This window comes from Larimichthys crocea, chromosome XXII, assembly GCF_000972845.2.
Source record: "Larimichthys crocea isolate SSNF chromosome XXII, L_crocea_2.0, whole genome shotgun sequence".
NCBI lineage: Eukaryota > Metazoa > Chordata > Actinopteri > Sciaenidae > Larimichthys > Larimichthys crocea.
In genome coordinates this window covers 1,316,528-1,342,566 of record NC_040032.1, presented here as the reverse complement: position 1 = coordinate 1,342,566, position 26,039 = coordinate 1,316,528, and the positions used below count along the sequence as shown (strand labels likewise).

General features: G+C 40.2%; 2 protein-coding genes across 2 annotated transcripts in view; one reads left to right on the top strand and one right to left on the bottom strand.

Annotated features, from left to right (window-relative positions):
- Positions 1-6,333, bottom strand: part of smyd4 (SET and MYND domain containing 4) — a 10,026-nt gene extending 3,693 nt beyond the window's left edge. Inside the window, exons 1-6 of the mRNA XM_027273723.1 lie at positions 6,124-6,333; positions 5,761-5,905; positions 4,355-4,443; positions 1,751-2,751; positions 1,359-1,625; positions 779-981 (exon numbers count right to left, since the gene is read on the bottom strand). Of these exons, the coding sequence (XP_027129524.1) occupies positions 779-981; positions 1,359-1,625; positions 1,751-2,751; positions 4,355-4,443; positions 5,761-5,905; positions 6,124-6,260 (1,842 nt within the window). The 5' untranslated portion in view covers positions 6,261-6,333. The remainder of the gene's footprint in view (positions 1-778; positions 982-1,358; positions 1,626-1,750; positions 2,752-4,354; positions 4,444-5,760; positions 5,906-6,123) is intronic.
- A 442-nt stretch (positions 6,334-6,775) lies between these two features.
- The window catches only part of LOC104929452 (replication protein A 70 kDa DNA-binding subunit), a 39,541-nt gene continuing 20,277 nt past the window's right edge, over positions 6,776-26,039 (top strand). Inside the window, exons 1-10 of the mRNA XM_010743976.3 lie at positions 6,776-6,912; positions 7,394-7,441; positions 7,799-7,877; positions 8,092-8,200; positions 8,300-8,391; positions 8,481-8,672; positions 14,752-14,938; positions 16,704-16,806; positions 16,906-16,974; positions 20,509-20,701. Coding sequence (XP_010742278.3) covers positions 6,880-6,912; positions 7,394-7,441; positions 7,799-7,877; positions 8,092-8,200; positions 8,300-8,391; positions 8,481-8,672; positions 14,752-14,938; positions 16,704-16,806; positions 16,906-16,974; positions 20,509-20,701 — 1,105 coding nt within the window. The 5' untranslated portion in view covers positions 6,776-6,879. The remainder of the gene's footprint in view (positions 6,913-7,393; positions 7,442-7,798; positions 7,878-8,091; positions 8,201-8,299; positions 8,392-8,480; positions 8,673-14,751; positions 14,939-16,703; positions 16,807-16,905; positions 16,975-20,508; positions 20,702-26,039) is intronic.

Genomic DNA, 26,039 nt, shown 5'->3' with positions numbered 1-26,039 from the left:
TAGGCTCTGTGCATTCTTGCTGTCCTTAAAGAGGGAGGTTATCTTGTTTGTGTACTCCTGTTTTGATTTCCTGATGCCACTGGACAGGTTGGCTCGCGCTTTTCTCAGAGCTGATTCATCCCCAGCTTTGAAGGCCTTGTCTCTGGCCTTCAGCAGCCTATGGACGTTCCTGGACATTCTGTCATTGTCATCTCTGACTTTATTTGCACAACCTTTGCTGTGTGCTGTGACTTTCATTCATCTGCCTACAGCCTCATTTAACTGCACAGAGTCCTTTATCCCTATTTGTAGTTCTATTTCATATTTTTATAAAACAACTTTATTTCTACTTTTACTTTACATATAGTTTTCTATTTATATAGATGTTAGCACAGGTTAACTTCTTAACACAATTATTTCATTTTTTCTGCAAATGTCCAATGCTTTAGCAGATGTTTTAATTTAAATATAGATTTATCTCAGGTTAATTTTAACGTATGTTTAATGTATGTTTGCATGCTGCTACTGAATGCTTGAATTTCCCTCTGGATCAGTAAAGTATCGTCACTTAGCTCTTATGACCTGGGGCTTACAAAAGGTGATTGTGCCTTACAAGTGGTGATTCACATTATATAACGCTCTTCTGTAGACAATTCAAGATGGCCTTTGTCTCACCTCATGCTAATAAGTCTTTTTCGTTTCATTTTTTTATGGTTTTATTTTTCTCGTATGAAGCATTTTCATCCATCCACTCATTCATTCATCACCTTCATCATCAATAAAAACACTCATCACTTACTTTGAGAGATTCTTTGCACTTGCCACACAGGAGACCAGACTTGTGTGGACTGCCATCAGTACCCAACCACTGCTGTGTGCCCTCTATGCCCTCCTCGTCCTCCTCCTGCTGCAGAGTGCAGGCCTCACACTGACACAGGAAGTAGTACTGTTCCTGCAGGAGGTGCTGACGTTCTTTGGTTGCCATCCTACTGCTATGGGGACCTGAGGGAGGGAAAATAGGGTTTGACAGTCATTATGCAAAAGTTCTGTACACGTGACATCTATTGCACGTCTGTCCGTCCTGGGAGAGGGATCCCTCCTCTGTGGCTCTTCCTGAGGTTTCTTCCACTTTTTTTCCCTGTTAAAGGTTTTTTGTGGGCAAGTTTTTCCTCACTCGAATCGAGGGTCTAAGGACAGAGGGTGTCACTCCCTGTACAGATTGTAAAGCCCTCTGAGGCAAAATGTGTTTTGTGACTTTGGGCTATACAAATAAAATCTGATTTGATTTAAAGTTAGAACTCACAAGCTGGAAAGTAATAAAATAGCAAGTTGGAAGCAGTGACACTCATGGGATTCGTCAAAATGCCACATTTTCTTACCATAGCAGTGCAGGATCTCTTGTCCGGGAGCGATAACTTTGGCAGCTCTGACAGTTACAGTGACTCCGCAGGCTGTGCTTCTGTCGTCAGCTACTCTCTCACTGAGGTCTGCAGACAGATCTGAACCAGAGGAAACAGCACTGGTTCCACTGCTGAACACCAGGCTGGTGTTGGGACAGCAGGAGTGATTCAAAAGACTAAGAGTTGGGAATATTGCCGTAGCAATGCGGATTTCCATGCTCGACTGCACTGGTGAGTTTGCTGCTCCTGTGAGTTACAAGAAACGGAAAATAAAAAGGTCAATAGCAACTCATAGCTGAAGATGCAAGAAAGTGGTCTCGAGATCAAGACCGATCTCGAGTACTACAACACTGCTGACACGCAAAACTCACCTGTGTCTTGCAACATGACTATTGCCTGGGCGTTACACCTCAGCTGCAGGATGTGCCTCAACACTGCACTTCCCAGCAGCCACAGCTCAGAGCTCCAATCTCTGAAACCTCCCTCCTCATCTGGTGACTGGCTGTTTCCACTGAGGTCCCAGGACGCAGGTGGAGGTCCTGCCTTGATCAGCTTTAGGTAGAGCGTTGCTACGGTAACCGCATACAGGAAACGCAGACCGGGACTGTGGTGATCCAGGTGGTGCAGCAGGTGAAACACGCTCAGGTAAGAGTCACTGCAGTACGAAGTATGACATGGAGAGGAATCACTTGACTCTCTGTTAAGACAGCTTGGCTCTGACTCTGTGTGCTTGTCTCTGATTGGATCCCTGGCCATTTTGATGTTTTTTAACCCCGCCTTCAGTGTTACCCTCAGAGCGAGCTGTGACATCACTCCCATCACCATCAGATCTGCACCCAGCGGACACTCCCAGCGGTGATGTTCTTCCCAGGCATCTCGCTGGCAGGAAGTTGAACAGTATCGGCTGTAACTACACCACTGACATGGCACAGGACGCAGCGTTTCAGTCAAACACCTGTGACAGCGCCTGTGCTCCATTCCAAACAACACTCTTCGCTCCTTGTTCTGCCTTGCTCCTTTCCCTTTCACCTCCTCCATCCCTGGTATAAGGACACAGCTGTATGGCCTGTCATGGAGGATCACGTCCCCAGCTGCTATTCTATCTGCAGCCACCAGGTGTCGACCTTTCTCCAGGCTGAAACCGACAGATGCGTGAGGACAGATCCCAAATGTGAGCGGCCCCTCTGGGTCTCGGCCTTCATGATTCTTTGAGGCAGTGTTGTGATGAGCCTCTTTTGCCTTTTGACCTGCAGAGAGGTGTTTGAGGCACTGTGTGCGACGCTCCTCCAGTTTGTGTAAAAGATGAGAGGGATAGCCGTTCTTTAGAGCTTCGTCTATGTCCTCGAGGGATTCCTGAGGAAAAACAGAAACACTGGAGTGTGAGCCACATCAAAATGGCATCTTAATAACTAATTTAAGACAGCATTTTATATATTATAAACGTATGTTTGTCAGACAATAAGTGAGGAGTGGTCACTGTAGCATCAGTAGTGGCATAAGATTCATTACTGGTCTATTTAAACTGAATAACTGATTATCCTGCACATTTCAGATTTCATCTGCAGAGTCATTTAGCCCTACACAAGTAGCAAGAGTGACAATAACAACATAAAAGACTCTGAAATGACTTATGCTCTATTAGAGTCGGAGAACTTAATTAGTGAAACAAGGTCGAGTCGATTAGCCATCATGAGGCCGATGGGCTACAATTAAATGAGGCATCATAGAGGATGAGCCCCTGGTTTCAGAAGTACATCTCTAATAATCTCTCCTAAGTTCCTGCAGTGAAAATCATTACCAGGGTGGCCTAGTGAAGAATGTGCTTTAATGTCAATGATGCATGTGAAAAGGTCAAATTAAAGGAACAATATGGCATATATAATATTTACTACTAAACTGAAGGTAGTTAAAGAAAAACTACTTGTGTAACATAAAACAGAATCTACAAACTGCAACAAAGAAAATATTATTTTATTTGTTTTTACATTATTTTCAAATTCAAGTTTGATAAATAAATACCCTATACAGGATAATTGGATTTGAAGTGCACTGGTTTTGTGTCCTTGATTTATCTAAATTCTTCAAAGTGTTGTGGTAAGGAACGCAGATATTAAATAGAAATACTACTTACTGGAAGTCATATGAACTCAGGCCCCTTCTACTGAAAGGTCAACAGTAGTGTCAGTTATTTAGCCTTAATACATAGAATTGAGGTTACATGTATTAAATCAGAAAATGACCATGCTGTGTCAAACAGTCAGTATATTTCTTCCTTTGAAATTTGCCTTCTGGACTGGACAGTGTTTTATTCTGTGATTCTGCACACTGCCCATGTCAACGTCAATATAATCGGCCCCGTCTTTTTAATCTCATGGATGGATTGTGTCATGAGAGAGATCCTGACCCACAGTGCATCGTGGAAAGTGACAAAGACATTATAAAAGTTACCAACCCATCCGGCTCTCGGAGGTGCTATGGTGTACTTTACATCATTCATCAATTATTTCCCTTAAAAAGTGCCCAAAGACACTACTAACAACACTGTGAGTAAGTATCAAAATCATCATCATCAGTAAACAGTGGAACCTTCTTGGGCAGAGCGGGAGGCTGTAGTGTCAGAGGGAGGACTAACAGGGTATGTATATATATATATATATCTATTATATATATATATATATATATATATATTATATATTATATATTATATAATTTTATATATATATAGTAACGTCTTATTTCCCTCTCTTTCACTAACAGACTGACACAAAAAAGGAGAGCACTCCTCAGTGTTTTGAATTTGCACAGCGGTATCATTAACTATTGTTCCTTTAAGTTTTTCTATAATCCTTGCATCATTATAAAATCACACATTTACCTGCTTCTATTCTGCTTTTTAAGTACACTTATAATCAGCATGTTAAACAGTAGTACCCATACCACATCATTACTGAATTGTTTCCGTGGCGCCAACTTACCTGATGTGCTGCAGATGGTAGAGCGCGGCAGAACGGTTGGCAAAGCACGAGACAAGCTGCTTCGAGCTTATGGGAGCAAAACATATGCCCTGTCATGACAGGAGACAAAGGCTGTAATTTTGTCGATTAATTTTAAAGATTAACGCGTTAAAAAAAATTAAACGCAATTAACGCGGTTTTTGTTACGTCCGGTGGCGGCCGCCATTTTGGATGTGGCAAAGTAGAGCTTTGTTTCCCAGATTATTAGTGTGTGTGTGAATGGGTGTTATAAGAGGCATTAACTTAAAGCCCTCACGGAGACTGCGCCCTGCACGGTCGCCCACATTGCCCCAGCCTAAAACCGGCCCTGCTTGTATTAGTTTTACGGGCATCTGCCACTCCAATATGGCGGACACGTAACGGATCGCAGCAACGGACCAACCTGCTCAATGAGGCACTATGTATATTTTCTATGATCTATCCTAACTAAAGGGAGGTCTCAAGGGGAAAGATGGATAAGGACGGACTTTTAGGGGGAACATTTATTTAAAAAGTTGCCCGACGGCTCGTTGGACAAAAACAAGGCATTGACAGTTTGCAAAGCCGAATTTAAATGACTTAACATATCACCCCAAAGCAAAACACCCAGTCTACACTACAGGAGTGTGGCACTCCTCAGTATTTCCTCATTCTGGCTTTTTTCTGTTTGCACTGTGCATAGGTGCACCATAAGCCAATAAAATGAATGAATTAATATACTTTCTCTGTGTTTATTCTACATTAATTTGATCATTTTACATAAATAAATATTCATTATAAGCTTCAGTCTCAGAAAAATGCATCTAATTTATTGATACATTTATTGATAGATTAATCGCGATTAATTTCAGAATTTTTTGCGATTAATTAGTTAATTTTTTTTAATCGATTGACAGCCCTAATTATTATTATTATTATTATTATTATTATTATTATTATTATTATTATTATATCATGGATATGGGCCGACACAGAGGTGCAGTGGTTAGCTGTGGCTTCACAGTAAGAATGTTCCTGGTTTGAACCTCGCTGGAGCCTTTCTGTGTGGAGTTTGCATGTTCTCCCGTGTCAGCGTGGGTTCTCTCCAGGTACTCCAGCTCTGACTTGTCCAGGGTGTACCCCACATCTCGCCCTAAATCAGCCAGGCTCCAACCCCACCCCACTATTACTACATTTAAAATCATATTCAGCCATCTTCTTCTGAACCTCTAACTTTAAAAATATATTTAAAAGTCAACAAAAACATTTGTGAATACCAACGTAACACGATTTCAAAAAAATCATACATAATAAAAAGCAGGCTTGGATTTGGAATGAAATCTGATATTTCACTGCAGTAGGTTAAATCAAATCAATTTCTCTGTGTTCATGCTCATGCATTCATTCACCTGGGAGTAGTGCATAGCAGCTGCAGTGTAGTCTCTACTCTTGAAGCTCGAGTTGCCCCTCTCTCTGCATTTGGCTGCTTGTTCTGTGTCCTTCTGGACAGAGTGTCCTGTGCAGATGGACTGCACAAAGTCCAGATCATCTTCGCTGTGAAACAGACATGGATAGCATTAAAAAAATATAGAAAAACTTCTTCTGTTCCCCAGCAGGAGGACAAAGTGAATATAATGTTTGCAACAGTAAAACAAGAGAGGAAAGTGTGTTCATGTGTCTGTAAATACAAGATCTATGGTCCAAAATCCTTTATTGAGCTCACACACTGCGCTCTCTGTGATCGGAGGTGCAGAGGTGAGCTCGCTACTCACGTTGTCAGAGTTAGGCTGCACTTAAACACATCATCTACGTCATGAAGGGATGTGAAACGCTCCTTCAGCTCGGGTTCGAGTCCGACCCATTTCTGTGCAGCATACTCCTGCCACCGGACACACGGAAAGTCCATCATGACTTCCAAGCAAAGCCACGTGAGCACCGGAGGATGTGTTCGGTTTGTTTTGAGTCCGTTTCAAGTTCACGAGTTTCCGATCACAACCTTCAAAATAAAAGCCAAAACGTCTGAACCTAACCCTGTCCTTGCAAAATCTAGTAGGATTTAGACTATTAAAACACTTTGGATTATTTTTGTAACTAAATTAGTGTGAAACTTAAAACAAAGCTGTTTCACCAGGAAAGGTAATAGGTGATTTTCACCTGACATTTACTTAAATTACTCACATAGTTGTTATTTAGTAACTTAGTTTTTATTAACAATTCCAGAATCATTTGTTCTTGCACCATTAACTTATACATTTAACCATCGTTATTTTTGTCATTTTAACTTATGTATCTGGTGTCTTTAAATGTATATTTCTAAGTTTGACAGAGCTGTCAGTCTTACAATATCTTGACCTAATTTACGCTCTTATTTTGAAGGCGTACATAAACACACTGTGCAGATTGTGCTACAGTGAAACGAAACTCTCGTTTGCCTCGCTTCTCTCGCGAGACGTCCAGTCCCTTTAATTTGGCTTTTCCTGAGGAACGCTGAAGTCTGCTGCTTTTGAGAAGCATTGTGCCCAGGAGACATGAGTGTGAAACTCACACAGGGGGCAGTTGAAGTAAGCGTAAATATGAATGCAACTGAATTACTGTTTTTTTTTTCGTTGTCTCTACTCGATATCTTGAGGCCGACGTTTATGCTGCAGCAGCTAGCACCGTGAGCTAACGAGATTTAGTGTGACAGCTGCCATAACAGAACAAATGTTTAAAGTCCAATGTCGCTTCAAAGTGCCTCATAGTCAGTTTAATGGGTGAAATAAATGTGGCCCCCCTTTTTTAAATAGATTTAAATATTGACAGAGAACAAGACATTACTTATGTGACGAACGTTCAGCTAATTCCTCCCAAATATTTAGGTCCAGAGAGTTGATGGAAGCGTCAGGACGGTCTGCTTTAGCTGTCCCGTTAAGGGCCGATACACATGAATGAGCCCTGCATGAACCTGCTAAATATGTTGGACTGTGTCTTTGCAATAGCAGCATGGTAATGTGATGGACAGCAGGTGCTCATAAATAAGTCTATGTGTGTGTTATTGTGCAGGCCCTGTCCAAAGGCTCAGATGTGAGTAACCCCGTGCTGCAGCTGCTGGTGAGTGAATTTAAAACCTATCAAGTGTTTGAAAGTGAGCAATATGGAATGGAATATAATAAAAATATAAAATTATAGTCAAATCAAGCTGGGTCTAATTTAAAGGGCCAGTGTGTAAGATTCATAGGGCTCTATTACTATTACTATTTTTAGGATATATCAGCTTTAAATACATACAGGCCTACAAGAGATCATCTGTTTAGAATAGCGTTTTCTGTCTGGCATGAGTTTCCCCACTCTGAGTGTATGTGCACTCCATGCTTCAGGTTTGCACTTTAAACTTGAGTTAAGCCCAGAGAAACTTTCTCTCTTCTGCACCTAAACGTGACAACTAAAATTCTTCCGTCTGTTTGTCAGAACATCCGTCAGATCAGTAATAGCTCCGGTCCGACCAGGTACCGGCTCATGATGAGTGACGGCCAGCACTCTTTTTCTTGTGAGTATCTTGCAGCTGCCAGGACTCGATCAGACTGCAGGGTTCACCGAGGTACACGTGTTGTGTTTTGGCAGCACGTTGATGGACAAACATGTAAAATATCTACAGTACAACAGCAGTGCTAGTAAAAATAGATCAATCTGATGAAATATTCTCACAATGACTGTACTGTGACTATACAATGACTGGTGTGTGTGTGTGTGTGTGTTTGTAGCCTTCCTGCTGGCTACACAGTTAAACAGTCTGCCAGAAGAGAACCTCCTGGTACCTAACTGTGTGTGTAAATTGAAGAAGACCGTCACTAACACATTGAAAGATGACAGGTATTTTTTGTTTAATTTGTCTCTCCTTCCATACTCTCCCCTCTTTTTTATTAATTTCTGTGTGTAAACCTCTTCTACCTGTTTCTTCTTGTGTTCCAGGACTGTGGTCATTGTGACAGACATGGAGATATTGCAGTCTGCTGAGGAAACTGGAGGGAAGATCGGAAGTCCCACTCCATATAATGCAGAGGGTACGGTTCATTTTAAATGGGCATGCATGAAGTTAGAAGTGGTACTGGACAGATTCTGCAGCTCCTTTATGGTGTTTCTTCACTTGCAGGTAAGACTTCATCTCCACAGAAGTCAGCCTCAGGTTTCTCTGTCCCAGCATCCTCTTCATCTGCTGCAGTGCCTGGATCCTCTTATAGGGACAACAGAACATCATCTCCACAGAAGTCGGCCTCAGGTTTCTCTGGCCCAGCATCCTCTTCATCTGCAGCAGTGCCTGGATCCCCTTATAGAGACAAGAACAGTGAGTGTCACGTCAAAGTCTTTTAGATGATTTCATGCTTCTGTTTATAATATCTTGCCCTCTCAGCCATTATATATGAATTCTGTGACAATAATTAGATAGTAATAAACCTGACATTTTATTACCGTTATATTCTTTTTGTCATTTTTTTTTTTGTCCCGGACAAATCTAATAGAGTATTCTGTCTTGTTGATGCTTGTTTATTAGTCGCTTGTATGACATAAGCAGCTTGTCTTGTTGCTGAGTTCTCATTCACAGCAGCAGTAACTAAAAACAAACGTGATTAGTGTTGAGTGGTGTCATATTCTGCAGTGAAGAGAGAGAGATAGATCCTGAGCATATTCCCCAATATTTCCCAACAAGACCACAAGTCTCTACTTACAATACAATCCAGACAGAGTTTGTTGTATATATCGTAGTCATTAAGTTTTTAGTGTTGACAGCAACAACATAATATGTGTATATAGACAGATAGATGCTTTCCAAAGCCACTTCATGCAAGGCAGAGATGTCTGAATAGATCATTTTAAACAACAAAACACTGCACCCAGACACCCTCAGGTTCATGGATAATACATGTCAAATAGATGAATCCTACTTATTTGCTGAGCACATTATGGCAATTAAATACCTCACAAGTTCTAATGTCTTCATTTAGTGAAGTTACATGTACTGAGAATTGGGGTGTTGCTCAACCTTAAGAGGTTGGGCTTTATGAAATGCGAGCTTCTCAGTTAGATGATGTAAGCAAGTGTCTCCTCCTCTGAGTTAAATATAATAACACAATACTTTCTTGACTGTTTGCACCAGGCCATTATCAGAAGTGTTGCACTGTGCGAAGAATTGAGTGATGCTATCAGAATAACTGGATTATTTAACAAACCCTCTTCTCGCCAACAGAGGGAGCCATGTACCCTTTGAAAGATAGGTGCTGTTGAATGATGAGCAGTACTCTCACTGTTGTTCTTCAGCCATAATTTGGGACCAGCAGAGTGTTTGTTGTTTTCAATCTCATTTACGATACCAGACTTTACCCAGCACTGTGGACTGAACAGTAACTCCTGGTTTTCCTTACTTTTGATATTTATCGCACATCAGTGTTTAAAGGCTTTAGTCTGAGCATGATTTAAGAACTAGATAAGACGGGATCATACAGCATAGGGTGTGTTTCAGAGAGTTGAAGGTAGCCACAGGATATGCCAAATTAATCGAAGCACCTTCACTTCAAGTGCCCTATTTTCATATCCCAATGTGCACTTTTATCGTATTTACTGTTCCGATCTCTTTGCCCACTGGCCACTGTGGCTGGTGGAGTCCATGACTCTCACCTTTCACTGTTTTACCACCAACTAGCCAGAATGGCTGGTGCCAGGTATCATGTCTAAAGTAGCCTGAGTTTTATTAGAGCTCCTTTAATTAGCTTAGCCTTTGTTTCACTCCATTGTTTTATACCACTAAATGCTCTTAGCATCAACATCGATTTTTGTTATGTGGCAGAAACATACCAATATTCCTCCTCAGCTGGAGGATGTAACCATGTGGGTGGATAATGAGTGCTTGGTATATATTGTGTGTTTGTGCAAGTGTAGGTGTGTGTCTGTATGTGTGTGTTGTGACTGATGGAGCTTGTGTGGGCTGATGGCTCCTCCAGTTCATGGCTTCATGAATATTGTGTTGTGGACTGAATCCCCTCGTAGTGATGCACAGACGGAGGAGAGAAAGTCAACTAATTTGACTCAGCAAAGACGGGGCTCTGCATTAGGCAGTTCATCACACTCTTCCCTCGTTGGATCCTTTGAATCATGTTACCTCAGAGATCCCGCTAGATGCAGAAACCTGCTGCTCTGTTTAATTGTCCTGTTGATAAAATGGCCCTGCATCCATCATTAGAGCCAAAAACAAGTGTTCTCTCCCAGTGAATGTGGCCAAGTGTTTGATTACTTTTCAATATTTTTGGAGTAAGACGATAAATGCCTGTTTGTTCACAAGATTTCTAAATGCCACAAATTAATTGCTTTCCAACGAGGTGTGGGCGATGTAATGATGACGGAGGCTGCTTTCCGTAGAGGGTCTGAGTTAAAACCTCAGTGAACACTTTTCTTGAGAATATTTGGCTAATGTTCTGCCCCGCAAAGAGATGCAATTTTTTATTTTTTTGCCAAACAGGATATCCTCGATCACTCGAGTGTAATTTTGAGAAGGCTGCTCCTCATAACGCACAGCATCTCAACTGTCTCATCATGGGTAGAAATAATTATTGTGAGAATCAAGCAGACAAGAGGGAGCATTGAAAGTCGTGCTAAGTGCTAAGATAATTGTCCCCCATCCTGATGCTGCATGTATAAGCGCATACATGAACTTAAGGTTCCAGATAGCGCGTCTCTCCCTCATCCTTCGTGATGGCACACATTGATCATTTTAGAGGTCACAGGCCAGAGGACAGATCAGCAAGGATGGGATGGAGCATAATTAGCCAAATGGAAAGAACCTCCATTCAGCTCCAGGCGGAGTGCTCCGTAGTGAACCTTGACTTCTTGGGGTACGAGAGGGAGGATGTGGTCAGAGGACATTTTTCACCCATTGTCAGCAGAGTTGGAAGAAATCATTTCGAATGTGTCCAACATTTATTATTGTTTGAGCAAGCTTTATAAGCTCCGTCAGTCCCAAGGGACAATGTACTCTGAGTGAAATAAATATTAATATTCTGATAAAACCCTAGTCCTTCAGCAGTAGGCGTAGAGTCAAAGGTCATGACACAGTTGTCACAGGCGGTCCTCTGTTTCCGTTTAAATATTCATCAGCAGCTATCCTTGAAATAGACTACCTTCAAACTGCTTCGCAGATGATATTTAAATTCCAAAAAGAGATGTGCACTCGCTGAAGTGCAGTTGAAAAATATTCATTATTCACCACTAACTATTCTCAGCAGGTTTCTTTGTCCTCACAACTCTTTCCACCCTCTTCTCTCTCTCTTCTCATAAACACACACACTTTTACACACTCACGTTCTTCTTATTTCTTGTCTATATATCTCTCTCCTTCTTTCTTCCTATAGCATCCTCACCACCAAGCACTCCTCACAAACAGGGGCTGTGGAATATGTTACCAGCATACATATTAGGACTCTGTACTGATGTTAATCACAAAAAATGAGGATCCTTGATAAACCTCTGTGCCCTAGTCTTTGCTCTGTTCTTCACCCCACCCACCCATCCCCACCTATCATCTCCTCTTCTTCTCCTTCCCTTTACCACTCCATCCAGATAGTGTGTGCATGAATATTGATGGTAATTACCCCTCGCCTGAAAATAGCTGTTCAATCTGTGATTTTCCCCAAGGAATTTGCTCATGACACACACACACACACACACACACACACACACACACACACACACACACACACACACACACTCCCCGCCCGCAAAGGAAAGTATCACAGAGGTGAGGTGTTTCGTGTGCTCCATAACAGAAGCTTAAATCCAGGGAGTAGTCTCTGTGAAATTGCGTCTTTTTATCCCGAACAATTCTTCCCTCAAATGCTACTGCTCAATATGGGAGATCATCCCTGCCAAAATGAGACACTGTATGAAATATATTGTGACAACAGCCAACTATCTAGTCTAAATAACTGCTGATGGGGCTGATGCTACTTTATTGTGGGAGGTGAGGTAACACCTTGTGATTCTGTGGGCTTGTTTGAACTTTAAGTGTTCTCGCATTGAGGAGAAAAAGCTAAGCAGCTGTTCTAGTTGTGGCGTTTTATTAGTATGTGAGGTTTTATATTTGGTTTGAGTTGAGATATAATATCAACATAGTTTTTTCAGTTCAATGCAGGACAGAATACTGTGTTATTAAAATGTTTTCAGGATGATTAATTAGATATTATCATCTAATAATACCTTCATACTGCATGTTCCTCTCCACTGTATGATAAATATATTTCAATTGATTAATAGAAGTATCTGTAAAAAACACAATGTAATCTTAGGCTTCCTCATTCATTATTCATAATATTACATTTTGCACTACCTACAGTATTAAACTTTTTAAACTTTTTAAGTTTCTTTTTAAATTCAGCACAAGGTCGTCTTTCACTCCGACTCAAACGGAATATAAAATGGTCGCGATGCATTATTGTGGTTAAAACTAGTATTTACAAATTTATGCTTTGTGTCTTGGCCACAAGACTGATATTCTGAGATTTAATCCTAATTATTCCTTTTCCTATGACTGAAAGGCACAAGTACAGTAATTATGAAATTAATAACTTATTGACAACCCAAGAAGAAGAACACAGTTTAATTCACTGGCACAAGCTGATGTTAACAAGGAATTAAGGGATCGCTCTACAGACAAATCTTTGGGGAGAGTTTAACTTTCTCAGGCATTTTATCATTTTGGCAGTTGCTCACATGATCAGATAACAGTACTACCACTAGTGTTTAATTAAGTTTCTCCTGCCTAATGGCACACTGGTGCATGTGCTACTAATTACGTATGAGAGTCAGCAAATTAATTTGTCTACGTCAATTGTTATTGATAACTTTGGTATGTACTTTGAGGTAATAAGTGTTTCACAATCTGTAGAAGTATATTGTGACTCCAGAGCATCGCCATTTAATCAACGTACAGACACAGAAGCACAGCAGCAATTAAACAATGATAACCATAAACTAAGGGTAGTAACAGTGATAATCATAATTATAGTATACGTAGTGAGCCCTATGAGCCCTTTAAGATATGATGCCAAGTGCTTTAGAAGGACTTAAAATTCTATTCTTTATTTTACAGGTAGTAAAATTGGAGAAATCTGATCTCTGATCTTGGTTCCTGTCAATACACATGCGACACCATTCTGAATCAACTGCAAAGTCCTAAGAGACTTATTTGAGCAGCCTGATAACAAGGATTTACAATAATCCAATCTAAAAGTAACAAATGCATGGACTAGTTTTTCTGCAACTGCTTAAGACACGATGCGGACTAGAAGTGTCAGAAAATTGCATCCAAGTTTTTTATGTCCTTAAGGCATGTTTGAATTTTAGCTAACTGATTGGTTTCATCTGGCTTGATCGATAAATATAATTTGGTATCCTCTGCATAACAACAAAGGTTAATGGAGTGATACCTAATAATGTTGCTTAAAGGAAGCATATATAAACTCAGTAGACGTGATTCAAGCACAGAACCTTGTAGAACTCCATGACTGACTTTGGTGTGCATGGACGACTCATCATAAACATGATTAAACTGAGATCGATCTGAAAAATAAAACTTAAACCAGCTTAGTACTGTTCCTTTAATGCCAATTAGGTTTTCAAGTCTCTGTAGTAGAATTTGATGGTCAGTGATATCAAATAGAGCACCAAAATCTAAGAAGACAGTAGAGAGTACAGAGATGTCAGTCTTCTGTTTTTCTCCCCCAACTTCAAAGTTAGAACAGTGCGGAGAGTTTGAGATAAAAAAATCAGGGTGTATGGAGTGTGTAGCCCACTCCTCATTTCTGCTTGAGGCTACATTAGCTGTGACCAACATACATTCTTTTGTAATGTAGGCACCAGTTTTAATATAATATCTCATAAGTCTGACAGTGTTATAAAAGTGCAGTCCAAATTGGTGGAGTGGAATTGTTAAATTTTTTGGTATATAATTAAAGGTATGAATGGTAAAGTACAATATTTTGTACTCATAGAAAAGTAAAAAAAAAAAGGTATTGCTGTACATAGACACATTAGAAGAGATGGTGTAATTGTAAGGCTGCAATTCACAATTATTATTGATTTGTGTTGTTTTTTTTAAAGTTTGATTTAAAAAAGAAAAAAAAAAGTAATGAAAACAGTGAAAAATGTCCATCATAAACATCAACAGTTTCCAGTAAGGCAAGATTTTAACAATGCAGTCCAAAACTCAAAAAGCAAAGCAGCACATCCTCAAAATCTAGAACCAGCAAAAGGTTGTCTGTTTTACTTAAGTTCTCCATATGTTACCAAAATTGTTTTCGAACTCTGTTGACTAATCAGCTAATAAAAATGTAATTGTCATCTTAATAATTTGGAGTACTCACTTTGTTTCTCTGCAGTCCTTACTCCTCCCCGGGGCAGCGGAAGAGGTTTCCTGGGAAAGTCACCTGTGAAAGGTTCACCCTCAAAGTTTTCACCCTCAAAGTTTTCACCCTCGAAGTTTTCACCCTCAAGGGGAGCCAGCACTTCTCCAGGTTCTTCAACAAAAACTATTCCTATTGCTCAACTCAACCCCTACCAAAGCAAGTAAGTTTAAGTGTGCCTGTCCATGTCTGCATGTGCATGTTCATATACATGTATGGAATCTGTAATCTGTAAAATGTGTTTAAACTGTAGTGAATAGTTCTAGAGCACTGAACCTGACTTGTATGCATTTCCTTCTGAATTCCAGCCAAACTCTGCGCTGTCACTTCATTTTTTTTTCTCCTCCTGGTTATTTATCATCTTTTGCTGTGATTCTACTTCCCTATTTGCTGCCATTTCTGAGGAGCACTTTGGGGCATGTTTGGAAAAGTGTGTGTGGATGTGTTTGTGCATGTGTGTGTGAGCATTTATTTTTTTTTCTATCATTGCCTGTGCAGCTATGTGGATTTGTGCCTGTGCATGATAGTCAGCCCATCTGCATGGAAATGAAATGAAATGGCCGATCTTGCCTCAGAAAGGGACACTTTAATGACAGGTACTGCTGGGTCTTTATGGTCTGCTGCTGAGGTTTTGATTCTGTTATTTGGCCTGGTGGGGATTTGGCCATCCTCGTTTTTTCTCTCCCCTTTCCTTCTCTCACAATTTCTTTACCTCCTGCAGGGCTCCATTTTACTTCAGTTTTTTCCCCTTCTTGCTTCTTATCATTTCATTTGGCTTAAGTCTCTGTCTCTGACCTTAAAGTTGGCCACAACTGTAAAGCAAGATGTCTAGATTGTCTAGATTAGAATAAAGGTACCCTCTCAACTCCCTCTCCATGTTTGGGCTCTGATAACGTATCCTGTTTGTAATTGCAAGCTGTAAAGATAACTGTGCCTCTAGGTGTTGTAATAAACTGATGACTGTTCTAACTTTGAAGTTGGGGGAGAACCTACAGTGAGTAAAACAGATGACTTCAGCAGCTGTTCTTCTAAGTGTGTTGTATGTAATGAAATGCCTGTGTGTTACAAAATGTTACGTACAGTTGATTATACAGGGATCCTGTGTATGTGCACATGGTCTTCATTGTGGCTGTTCGGGTTGCTTTCTCATCCCATTCTCCTGGTGTTAAGTAATAGCATCTAGAGCAGGCTATAATTGGCTTTTGGCTGCCATAAACCTTGGTGTAGCAGTCTTATCCATACTGAGCAGGGAATGGGGTTCACTCTGGGCCAGCAGCTGCTCTCATGATAGGGGATTTAATTGCAGGCAAAGTTATGGTATGAATATCTTCCACTGCACAATTATCAACACAGTCAAAAAGCTCACTGCTGCATAAACTGCCGAGCTTGGCTGCCTGTTGTTAAAAACAGAACAAGAAGCACATTTTAAAATGCATCCAGGAGTTGGCAGATGTACAACACCTCGTTCACTCTTTGAAAAGAAAGTTTCTGGATGTTTTTTTTTTTTCATGGAACTTTAAAAAAGACAGAAAACACACTCATCCAATTTCCTTGGGAATTGTTTTCTTGCGCCGTTGTGTTTCTCATTGGTGACTGATGTGAGCTGAGATGGGATGCTCATTAACAAAAAAGGAAGCTTTTTAAAGTGTCTCTGCAGCATTTCTGCTGTTTGTGCTGACCTTTAGACTGCATCTCATTTAGTTAAGTTGCACATAACTGTGTTCGTCAAAGAAAACTTCTTTGTAATTACTATAGAATTTTTAAAAAATGAAAACATGACGGGATGAAGTATTTGCAAAGCTTAAATGTAGCTCTGTGGGAATTGATTAAAGAATTTTTTAATTAAAAGTATTAGGATGTGTTTTCCCTTAATTCACTTATGTTTGTTTTGTTCATCCACTGACTGTCTACTCTGTGTGCATCCCAAGGTGGACTATCCGAGCCCGAGTCACCAACAAGTCCAGCATCCGCACCTGGAGTAACTCTAAAGGAGAGGGCAAGCTCTTCTCCTTTGAGATAGTGGATGAGAGTGTGAGTATGTGCATGCATGTCAATGTCAATATATGTCACACATGGCTGTTTTTCATTCGGAAGCGACATGTTGTTTAATGGAAATGTGCTGGTCACCAGGGAGAAATCAAGATCACAGCCTTCAACAAAGAAGTGGATAAGTTTTTCTCTCTAGTGGAGCAAGGCAAGGTGAGCAGATCCCATTCACACACATCTGTCCTCACTTGAAGTGATACGAGCTGCTTGGAAACTTCACTTAAAAATTATAACTTTTGTACATATTACACATCACCAATAGCTTAGAATGCTGCATTGAAATGTTTGTACTCACATTGCTTGCAAACATGATCGCCATATAATTTCTCAGATGAAGTTGATTTAAGAGGCATTTTAACTCCAGTAGGACAATATATATAAATGCTCTATTATTTGCAGAGAAGTTGTCTACCTGTCTTGGATATCTGTTTTGTATGCACATAGCTCTTCAAATAAATGTATCATTGGTAAAATAGTGCCTAATAAGCCCTCCTGCAAAGTCCTCGCATGCCTGCTGGACTTCTGGCCAATGAATGAGCTGGAGGCAAGTATTAGAGGATTTTATAGAAGGGAGTTATTAAGTCATATTTTACTGAAATATATATGTTGAGACATGAGCATTTATATGAGGCAGGGAGTATGCCTCTGAGAACAGTGGGAGAATGCTCATCAAAACCGATGTGTTGATTTTGTATTTCCATAATTCAAGTGTCTGGTTTTACACACTTGTTCTGTCAGAAATGGCTGGCAGTCTTGCAGATAAAGATTCTCTTCTTCTTTTATTTCTTCTTCTTATTTATTTAAAGGTCGAGTGTGTCAGATTTAGGGGACTCTATTTACAAAATATGGCAGAAATGGAATATAATATGTATATAATGAGTGTATAATCACCTGAAAATAAGAGTTGTAGTGTTTTCATCACCTGAGCTAGCCCAGAAAGAATAAACTAAACAGTGACTTTTAAACAGTGTTTTTCATGGCCACCATAGTTAATTCTTCATGCTAGGAATGAGAAGCAGAGGCGAGGTGGTGGCACTCCATTACTACATTGATAGATGCAGCTAAATCCTACACACAGGTATTGCTGAAAGATAGTAAAGGATGGGTTAGGATTTTTCAAGTCTATCTTCATACAAAAGTTACATGTCACTCTAGTCACTCATCCTCACCATGCTGGTAATGAAGGGATCGCTTTGTAGCGACTACGCTGAAGGAAATAGGAAGAAAAGATTCATTCTTAAGTTTGGCGAAAGCTAATGTGGCTTCAGCAGTTTGAGTTAGCCTAATTAAGTCTGTATCCTTGGCCTGGCAGTCACATGTAAGTTCTTTGCCAGTGTTGTGTCCCGGTGATGTATGAGACATATCTCAGTAACCGAAAAGAGGGAATTTCATTCTAAAGAAACAGTTCATTTATTATGCTGAAGCTTTGTACTTGCTTTGGCTGAAATTCACAATACATCTTTGCTCAGAATGAGGACACTGAGGACACCCTTCTTGTACAGTTTAGTCACGACACAAGGGGATCACTTCATAGCAAATATGAGGAGAGCAGGGATGATTACAGAAACCAAAAACTCTCTCAGTGTACATAGACATGTCAATATTGTGTTGAGATTGACCTGAAAAATGTGAGGTTTCTTTATTTTTCATGTGAAGTATTACTAGAATTATTACATGAGAAACTTCTTGGTCTTAAAGAATGGCGGAGGCAGCGTTTGTTAATAGAATCATCTTTCAACCAGAGGGCCCTGATTCAAGACCTTGTGTCAGCAAGCATCTGCTTTACTGTCCTTTAGTAATAAATGTAATGCCTACCAGCTCTAGCTCCTGTTGCATAACTAACATTGACACTCAACTTTGACCTTGCTGGAGGGCTGCGAATCAGAATTTTCGGCAAAAATGGAAGTATATACAGTATGATCTTTAAAATCATTATCTATATTAATGAATAATTCATATTTAAGAATTGCATGTGAGGACACGGATTTAATGCCGCCCTCAAATGAAACTAGTTTGTTTTATTGTCCACATGGGAAGTCAAGTATGCAGTCTGTGGAGGTTTTCAGTCGTCAAGGTTATCTTTCTTCAAGAAGGGTTGAATATGGCGCGACTGGATTTATAGACCCATGAAAAAGTTTTGCCTCTCAAGAAGCTTCTTCAGGTCTGACTGGCTGGTGGGGAGATCTGAGTATTTATCCTAGACATGATTGTAGACCAGGACGTAGCTTCCTCTTGGTTCATTAGTGCTCATTGTTGTTGTGATGACTGTCGTCAGGGTAATTAAAGTCACATGACTCAGGTCTGGTGTGAATCATCTGGCTCACCTGAGCTCGGGTGTGGACGATGGTCGTTGGAGTCACATGATGCCAAGTGTGAATTATCGTTCAGTCTCCTGGGAAGGACAGCACTGTAGGTAGGGGGGATAGGTGTGGCCTGAGGCCTCCTCCTCTGCTTAGGGATGGTGTCTGTGCACTCCTCACTGCACTGGACAGCATACAACGGATTGCTTCTCTGGGTGTGAGACGTTTGGGGTGTACCAGTTTGTGTCTGAGTGTGTTGCTGGGTTTGAAGAACATCAGAATTCTAAGCTTGTTGAAGATGCTCCTGATTTTGGTCCAGGTTGAGGTTGGTTCTGGTGTTAAAGTGGTGTCCTGTAGGAATCTGCGCTTCACCGTTTCTACTGCTTTCATGATAGGAATACACGTGAACAGTCACATTGTCGGATAAGATAGATGATTCTGCCTCCAGTTTTAGTATATGCAATATTTCATTCAAGTGGTTAATCTAATTAAAGCATCATTAATAGACAAGTGATACACGTCCAGATTAGATGGTGTATACAGATACATGATGACAGAGCATCTCAGCTGAACCAGCTGAAAGAACAGCTGAAATAGGTCCTCATCACTGTGAACACCAATATCATGCCCTTTACATGTTCCCATATACCTATGCAATTACAAGCAGATAGAACATGTTAAAGCTCTTGCTCATCTCACTCTGGCTCACAGAGCTTAATAACTCAATTAACCCCAGCCACCATTTTGCTCGTCACACCAGCTCAGGTATCAGCCACTGGCAGTGACTCCCAACACATCCTCAGATCCAATTTGTGCCCTCTGCCCTTCAAAGATAAATAAAGGAATGAATCAGTTTTCCCTTCGTGATCTGGGTATTGACAGAACAGTGAGTGGGTGTGACTGACTCTGAGAGGCCAGGATGCTTATCACATTAGCTTCATGCTCCTATCTCTGTGTGAGGTAAATCAGCGAGAGGAAAGAAAAGAGAGTAAGCCATGGAGACAAACTCGGAGGCAGAGGGGGAGGAAGGGGTGTATTGGAGAGTTGGGAGAGTAAATGTAGAAGTATGCCGTGCATATTGAGTTTTAAATTGTGCCGTTTAGCTGACTCGCTCTTAGCTTCCTCTTATTTTCTGGTGAATTAGAGAAATGATGGGGCTGATATGACACCGCTGTCTCAGTGTTGGACCTGAAGGTTTTTCCATTCTTATTAAGTGCTTTTGGTGCAACAGAAGCTGTATTGTAATAATAATAATTTCCCTTGCAGAATCAATATAGTGGTCACCCAGTTCGACCAGTTACAGTCACTTGAGATTCACAGAAAATAACTCTGATCTGATGATGTCTAATTTCTTGATGCCTTTACCTCGTTCCCCCATTCTCTGTAGGTGTATTACATCACAAAGGCTACACTGAAGGTGGCCAACAAACAGTACAGCACGCTGAAGAATGACTACGAGATGACCCTCCACGCTCATTCATCCATTGTGCCTTGTGATGACAATCAGGGCGTCCCCGCAGTGCACTGTGACTTTGTGCCTATCGCAGAGCTGGAGAACAGGGACAAGGACACCATCATTGGTAAGAGCCAGGGTTTATCAATTAAGCAGGGTCAGCTTTCCCTTCATTATTGGCACCTGACTGCATCACTGTCGTGCCAATAATAAATAAATACTAAAGGATATAATAAAAATGTAATCATATTGTGGGGAAATTTCCTCAAAATGAAAATATTTTTGCAGGTGTAACCTCTGTTTCCATGGAAACAAACTCTTAAAATATCACACATATAAACACAAACACTTGTTTGCTCAGCTAAGATATAAAAAAAAAAATCATTTTTCCATGGATGTTGGTTTAGCTCTGACATTCGAACTTAACATGTCACAGACTCATCAGCACTGCTGGTGGAGGATGCCGGGGCAGTTATTTTATTCTATAAATGTCACTTAATATTTGTAAGAAATAATCTGAGGTCAGAGTCTATGATTGTGGTTCGTGATTCATTTTCATGAATAAAAATGTCTCCCTTCCCCCTGACTTTTTTTTTTTTTTTTTTTTTTACAAATGGCACCCTGAGTATGAAAATAGATATTATATTTTCATAAGCTTTTTCATAATTTGCTGGTTTGTAAGATATCACATTCCTTTCATTTGGTTTTTGCCCCAGTTCTGGCAGTTCCAATATTACCTTGGAAATGACAGATTAATATTTTTAGCAGTGATCACAGTGTGCTGTCATGCTCATTTGATCATGTTCTAAATTTCTATTTGACCAATCAGGACTACTTGTCGTAGAATGAGACAGAAAAGAAAGAAAGAACCGCTGAACAGTGAGTGAGCAGGTACAGCTTTAGTGCCAAACACAGTGGGGGAAGGCAGAAGACATACTCTGGTATTTTAGCGTCACAAAGCCAGACGACAGATCACATGCACAATTTTTTGCAATCAAGCCTTGAAAACATAATAATAATAATAATAATCAACTGATCAAGACATGAATGTGTCAAACCAATCAGCAATCTGTCTCACTTCCTCTCCAAACTTTGTGAAGAACCACTGAACCAAGATAGAAAAAGTATGATTCAGAAAGTCTGTGGTATGTTTTCTCTTTTGCCACAAACTCATTCAGATATTGATTTTTGTGGATAGTTAAGGAGATTTTTTTTTTCCGTGTTCCTAAAAGGCTGCCATGCACAAAATGTCTATTTTAAAAAATCAGAAACAAAGACCAACAAGAGCTCAGGGAGTGTTAGTCCAGTCAAGTGAAGAAACGGTTCATGTTGATGTCTGTGAGAAGAGCTGCCAATAATCTTTTGTAGTACAGCTTACTTCGACTGTAACAAAAAGCCTTGCCAGAACTTTTTTTGTATCTTTATCCTAAACTCTACTTTGTTGAACACATGCTCCAAGTCAGATTCACCAAACTCTCTGAACTGTGCAAACCTGTCGTAAATCTCTGCTTTCAGCCTGTGTGTGAGGTTTCATTCACAAAAATATTACCAAAGAATAAAAAGAAGAATTTCACACTGTGGAGCTCAAAGAAATCAACAGAAGAAAACATCAGTATAGCAGTGCATTGGTGTTCGAGCATCCTAAACTGTTTGAAAGTATTAATAGTACAGCTGCCATCACAGCAGCCCTTCATTGTGACAGAAATAAAGAGTGACTGATTTGAGATAATGCAAAGTCAGTCATGACTAATCTGAAAGGAGGTTGTGTGACAGCCTCCGAGATAGTAGACAGGATAATATAATAGCTGACATTAGGTGATGTGAAACTGAAAAGGTTTATGTGCCAAAATATGCCAATAAAGTCTAAAAAACTATGATAATGACGGAATGATGAAACTCAAAATCCATTCAGATTATGACAATTTCCTCTGTGAAGCAGTGTTGTAGTCAAGACCAGCTAAAACAAGACCAATTCTTGACCAAAACCAAGAGTATACAGAGACAAGACCAAAATTTTGAGGGGTTGAGACCAAGTCAAGACCAAGACCAGACAGTATAGAGTATACAGCTAATATTGACGAAAACTCTTTGGGTGAAACGTGGTTGTTACATTGAGTCACCTCATGAAGCATTGCCTTGAAGTATTTAAACTGTGTTCTTTTGGACGCTGTTCTGCAGATGAACTCTTTGTGATTTAGGAAACCAAAATTTGATTCCAGAAGATTCAGCTGATGTCTCTTCCCAGACAGTTCATAAATAAATCAGACAATTGAGTGACATCCTTTAAGTTGTGGTCTTGACAGGTCTTGAAACTCGACACTGAGTAAAAATGCATTCAATTTTGAGACGAGACAGAGGCCTTTAAAAAGTCTAAAGACCAATCTCAAGTACTACAACACTGCTGTGGAGACAGTCAAACTATATGTACATGACTTGTATGACAGTTCAGGACGACTCTGGAATTTCAGTCATACCTTTTAGAAAAATTGGTTAAATCACTCACATTTCTCTTAAGATCTCTTTGTACAAATAGGTCTTGCTTAAGGCCTATTGAGTAACCAAAAAGTGACCTTGTGTTGTCAGGCTAGGACATGTTAGCTGGTGCCAATATTAGAACATCTGGGTTATCAGCTGGATGATCTCTCCAACTGCTCAGTCAACCTAGCAATTACGCTTTTTAGATACTGTAGGTGGGAAAAAAAACTGAGCATATGCCAGTCAGTCATGTAGCAGGTGTCCAGGGTCAGAGGGAAGGTTAATTCAGGCATATAGCGAAGAGAAGAGATAAAAAGAGGATAATGTTCATTCCACTGTTTTTATGGAGGTGCCTGCCCTCTGCGCCTGACAGGAATGTCTTATCTTGGCGACAGGTAGATTGCAATGGTCCAATTGTATATTGGGGTGATTCAACAGCGTGTTCTTGGTAGTCTTCTCAATTTTATTAGTGAGATAATGCACAAGATGTGAACAAGAGTGACATGTTTCTGTGCGCTTTTGGTTTGGCATGCAAGTGAATGGGTTCAATACTGAATTTTAGTCTGGTAATAAAGCAATATCTTTTATTCAAATTCTGAGAAACACGTTTTTATACAAAACTCTTTATTTCATTTACCAATGGAGCAGTGTTAATTTCGTCAGATGAGATGAAATATGTTCGTCAACGAGCCTTTTTCCCTTGACGAAGACGAGACGATGACGAGACGATACAATGTTCTAAAAAACACTGATGAAAAATGTGCCAATGTGCGTTTTTGTTGACGAATAAAAACAAGACGATAATGTCATGCAAGAACAAAAACGTCCTTGTTTTCATCTACTATATAAGAAAAAAACCAACATCCAGTCCTGCTGTCATGTGTTTGTGCCAGCACTTCTTTTACTGTAGGCAACGTCACGGCCACACGTTTGAGATCCTCTTGCTGCTCTCACACCTGTGGCTTGAAAACAAACAGCATGCAGGAGAAACACGGTGTACGGACAGCGCAATCTAGAGCATGAAACGGGCCTTAGAAGTCAGGCCCGGGCCGGGCTTGGGTCGAATTCTATCGAGCCCGGGCCGGGCCTGACTTCTAAGGCCCGTTTTGATTGTCAGCTTTGTAGAGCCCGAACCCGTTTGCAGCCCGACGTTATTAAAATGAGCGCATATGGCATAACAGTCAAGAATGAGTCTAGCCTCCCCATTTGTGCTAAACACTAACAGTGAACATTAATTAATTTGAACATTTTAGTAGATGCAACTGGCATAAAATCTATTTATTTATACTGAAATTTAACAATTGCATGTAGAAGATGACAGAACATGTCATAATAGGGTGTACCTGCTATTAGTAGATATAAAAATGAAATCAAGTGCATATTAAGTGTGTATTGAAACAACAGACAAGACACTTAGCAAAGTTGCATTGAAGATGAATTTATTCAATTCAATTCAATCAAGACATTTAATCAATATGTTAGCTGTGGAACACAAGTGAACTGGAATTAATAAACAAAAAAACCCTGTGTTCATGTCTGACTAAAACTAGACTAAAATTTTGAGATTTTTAGTCGACTAAAATATGACGAACAAAAATGATTTGTGAAAGACTAAAAGTGACTAAGACTAAGAATGAACTTTGACACAAGACTAAGACTAAGACTAAATTGAAAAATGGGTGACAAAATTTACAGTGCAATGGAGGCTTAAATTGTCAAGAAGCCATGCAAGTACTAATAAGATCATTTCAGATTGCCACATTTGAGTTCAAGCTGAAACTTTTTGATCACAGAATAAATAAACCTGAGCAGACAGCTTGTGATACTCATCTGTATGGCACAGGGCCGTGCTCTCTGTTGTACTTGTGCTCAGACACCCAGGTGTGATTTTTCATTGCACATTAATGCAGTGCTGCACTGCATTGGGTCAGCAATTGCCAGACAGCAGCACAAGCAGGCCTTTTATTTCTTGTAAGTGTGAGACATGCCATATAACAGAACAAATTACTGGTCGTAAAGAAGTGTAAACAACAACTACTGCAACCTACCAAGTGGAAGATTCATGTTTGCTTTACCTCCGTTGCATAATTACATTAGTGTAAATGGGCAATGCAAGCCAGCACTGCAACACAGCACTGAGTGGTCTGCCTGAAGGAGCGTGTTTCTGTCGGTCGCAGAGGGCCAGCATTACATGTACTGTGTGTCATCTGTTGTCTCTACATTCACTCTCTCTGCACTCCCTCTCTCCCCGCTCCTTTGTTAAATAGGGGATTATAACATGATAATGAGAACTGTCAGCCTGTTCCTGTGGTGATAATAGAGTTCAGAGGTGGATGACATCGTCTCAATCATAATGGAATTAAGGAGGGCTGAGAGAGCACAGACGGAGAGCAAGGGAGAGATGGGAGAGGAGGAGGAGGGGGGAGTTAAGAAAAAGGTTAGCAGAGTAGCAGACAGGAGGACGGAGTTCAGAGAATGACTGGTTTGCAAAATCTATATTATAATTCCTACCAGTCATTTTTATTTATGCATGTCACTAGTTCTGACACCATGAGATGATTGACAGAAAATCACTCTTAAGCTATTTAAAGTGCCCGGAGGTGTTTTTGACCACTAGTAGTGCTGTTGAAAAATGTTGTACAGGTGGAGGACACAATACGATGCCGACATCTGCTTCCTGTTTCACATTTTTCTACTGATAGACAGATGGAGGCGGTGACACTCAAAGAAACTTAGCAATGTGCCAACAAAGGCAAAGGCAAAGGCAAAGGCAAGGGCAAGGAAGGAGGCTGCAATCATGAAAACATGAGTGTGAACAGTTTCAAATGTTCAAGAACTTTTCATTAGTAAAGAAATGCACTGAACTCATTTGTCAAGGATGCACACAATGCGTTTTATGTGTATCCTTGTGAGTGACCCTGAATATAAACATGTTTCATATGAATGTGAATGTGTTGTAAGACTACACGAGAGGGGCTTTATGCACTCTG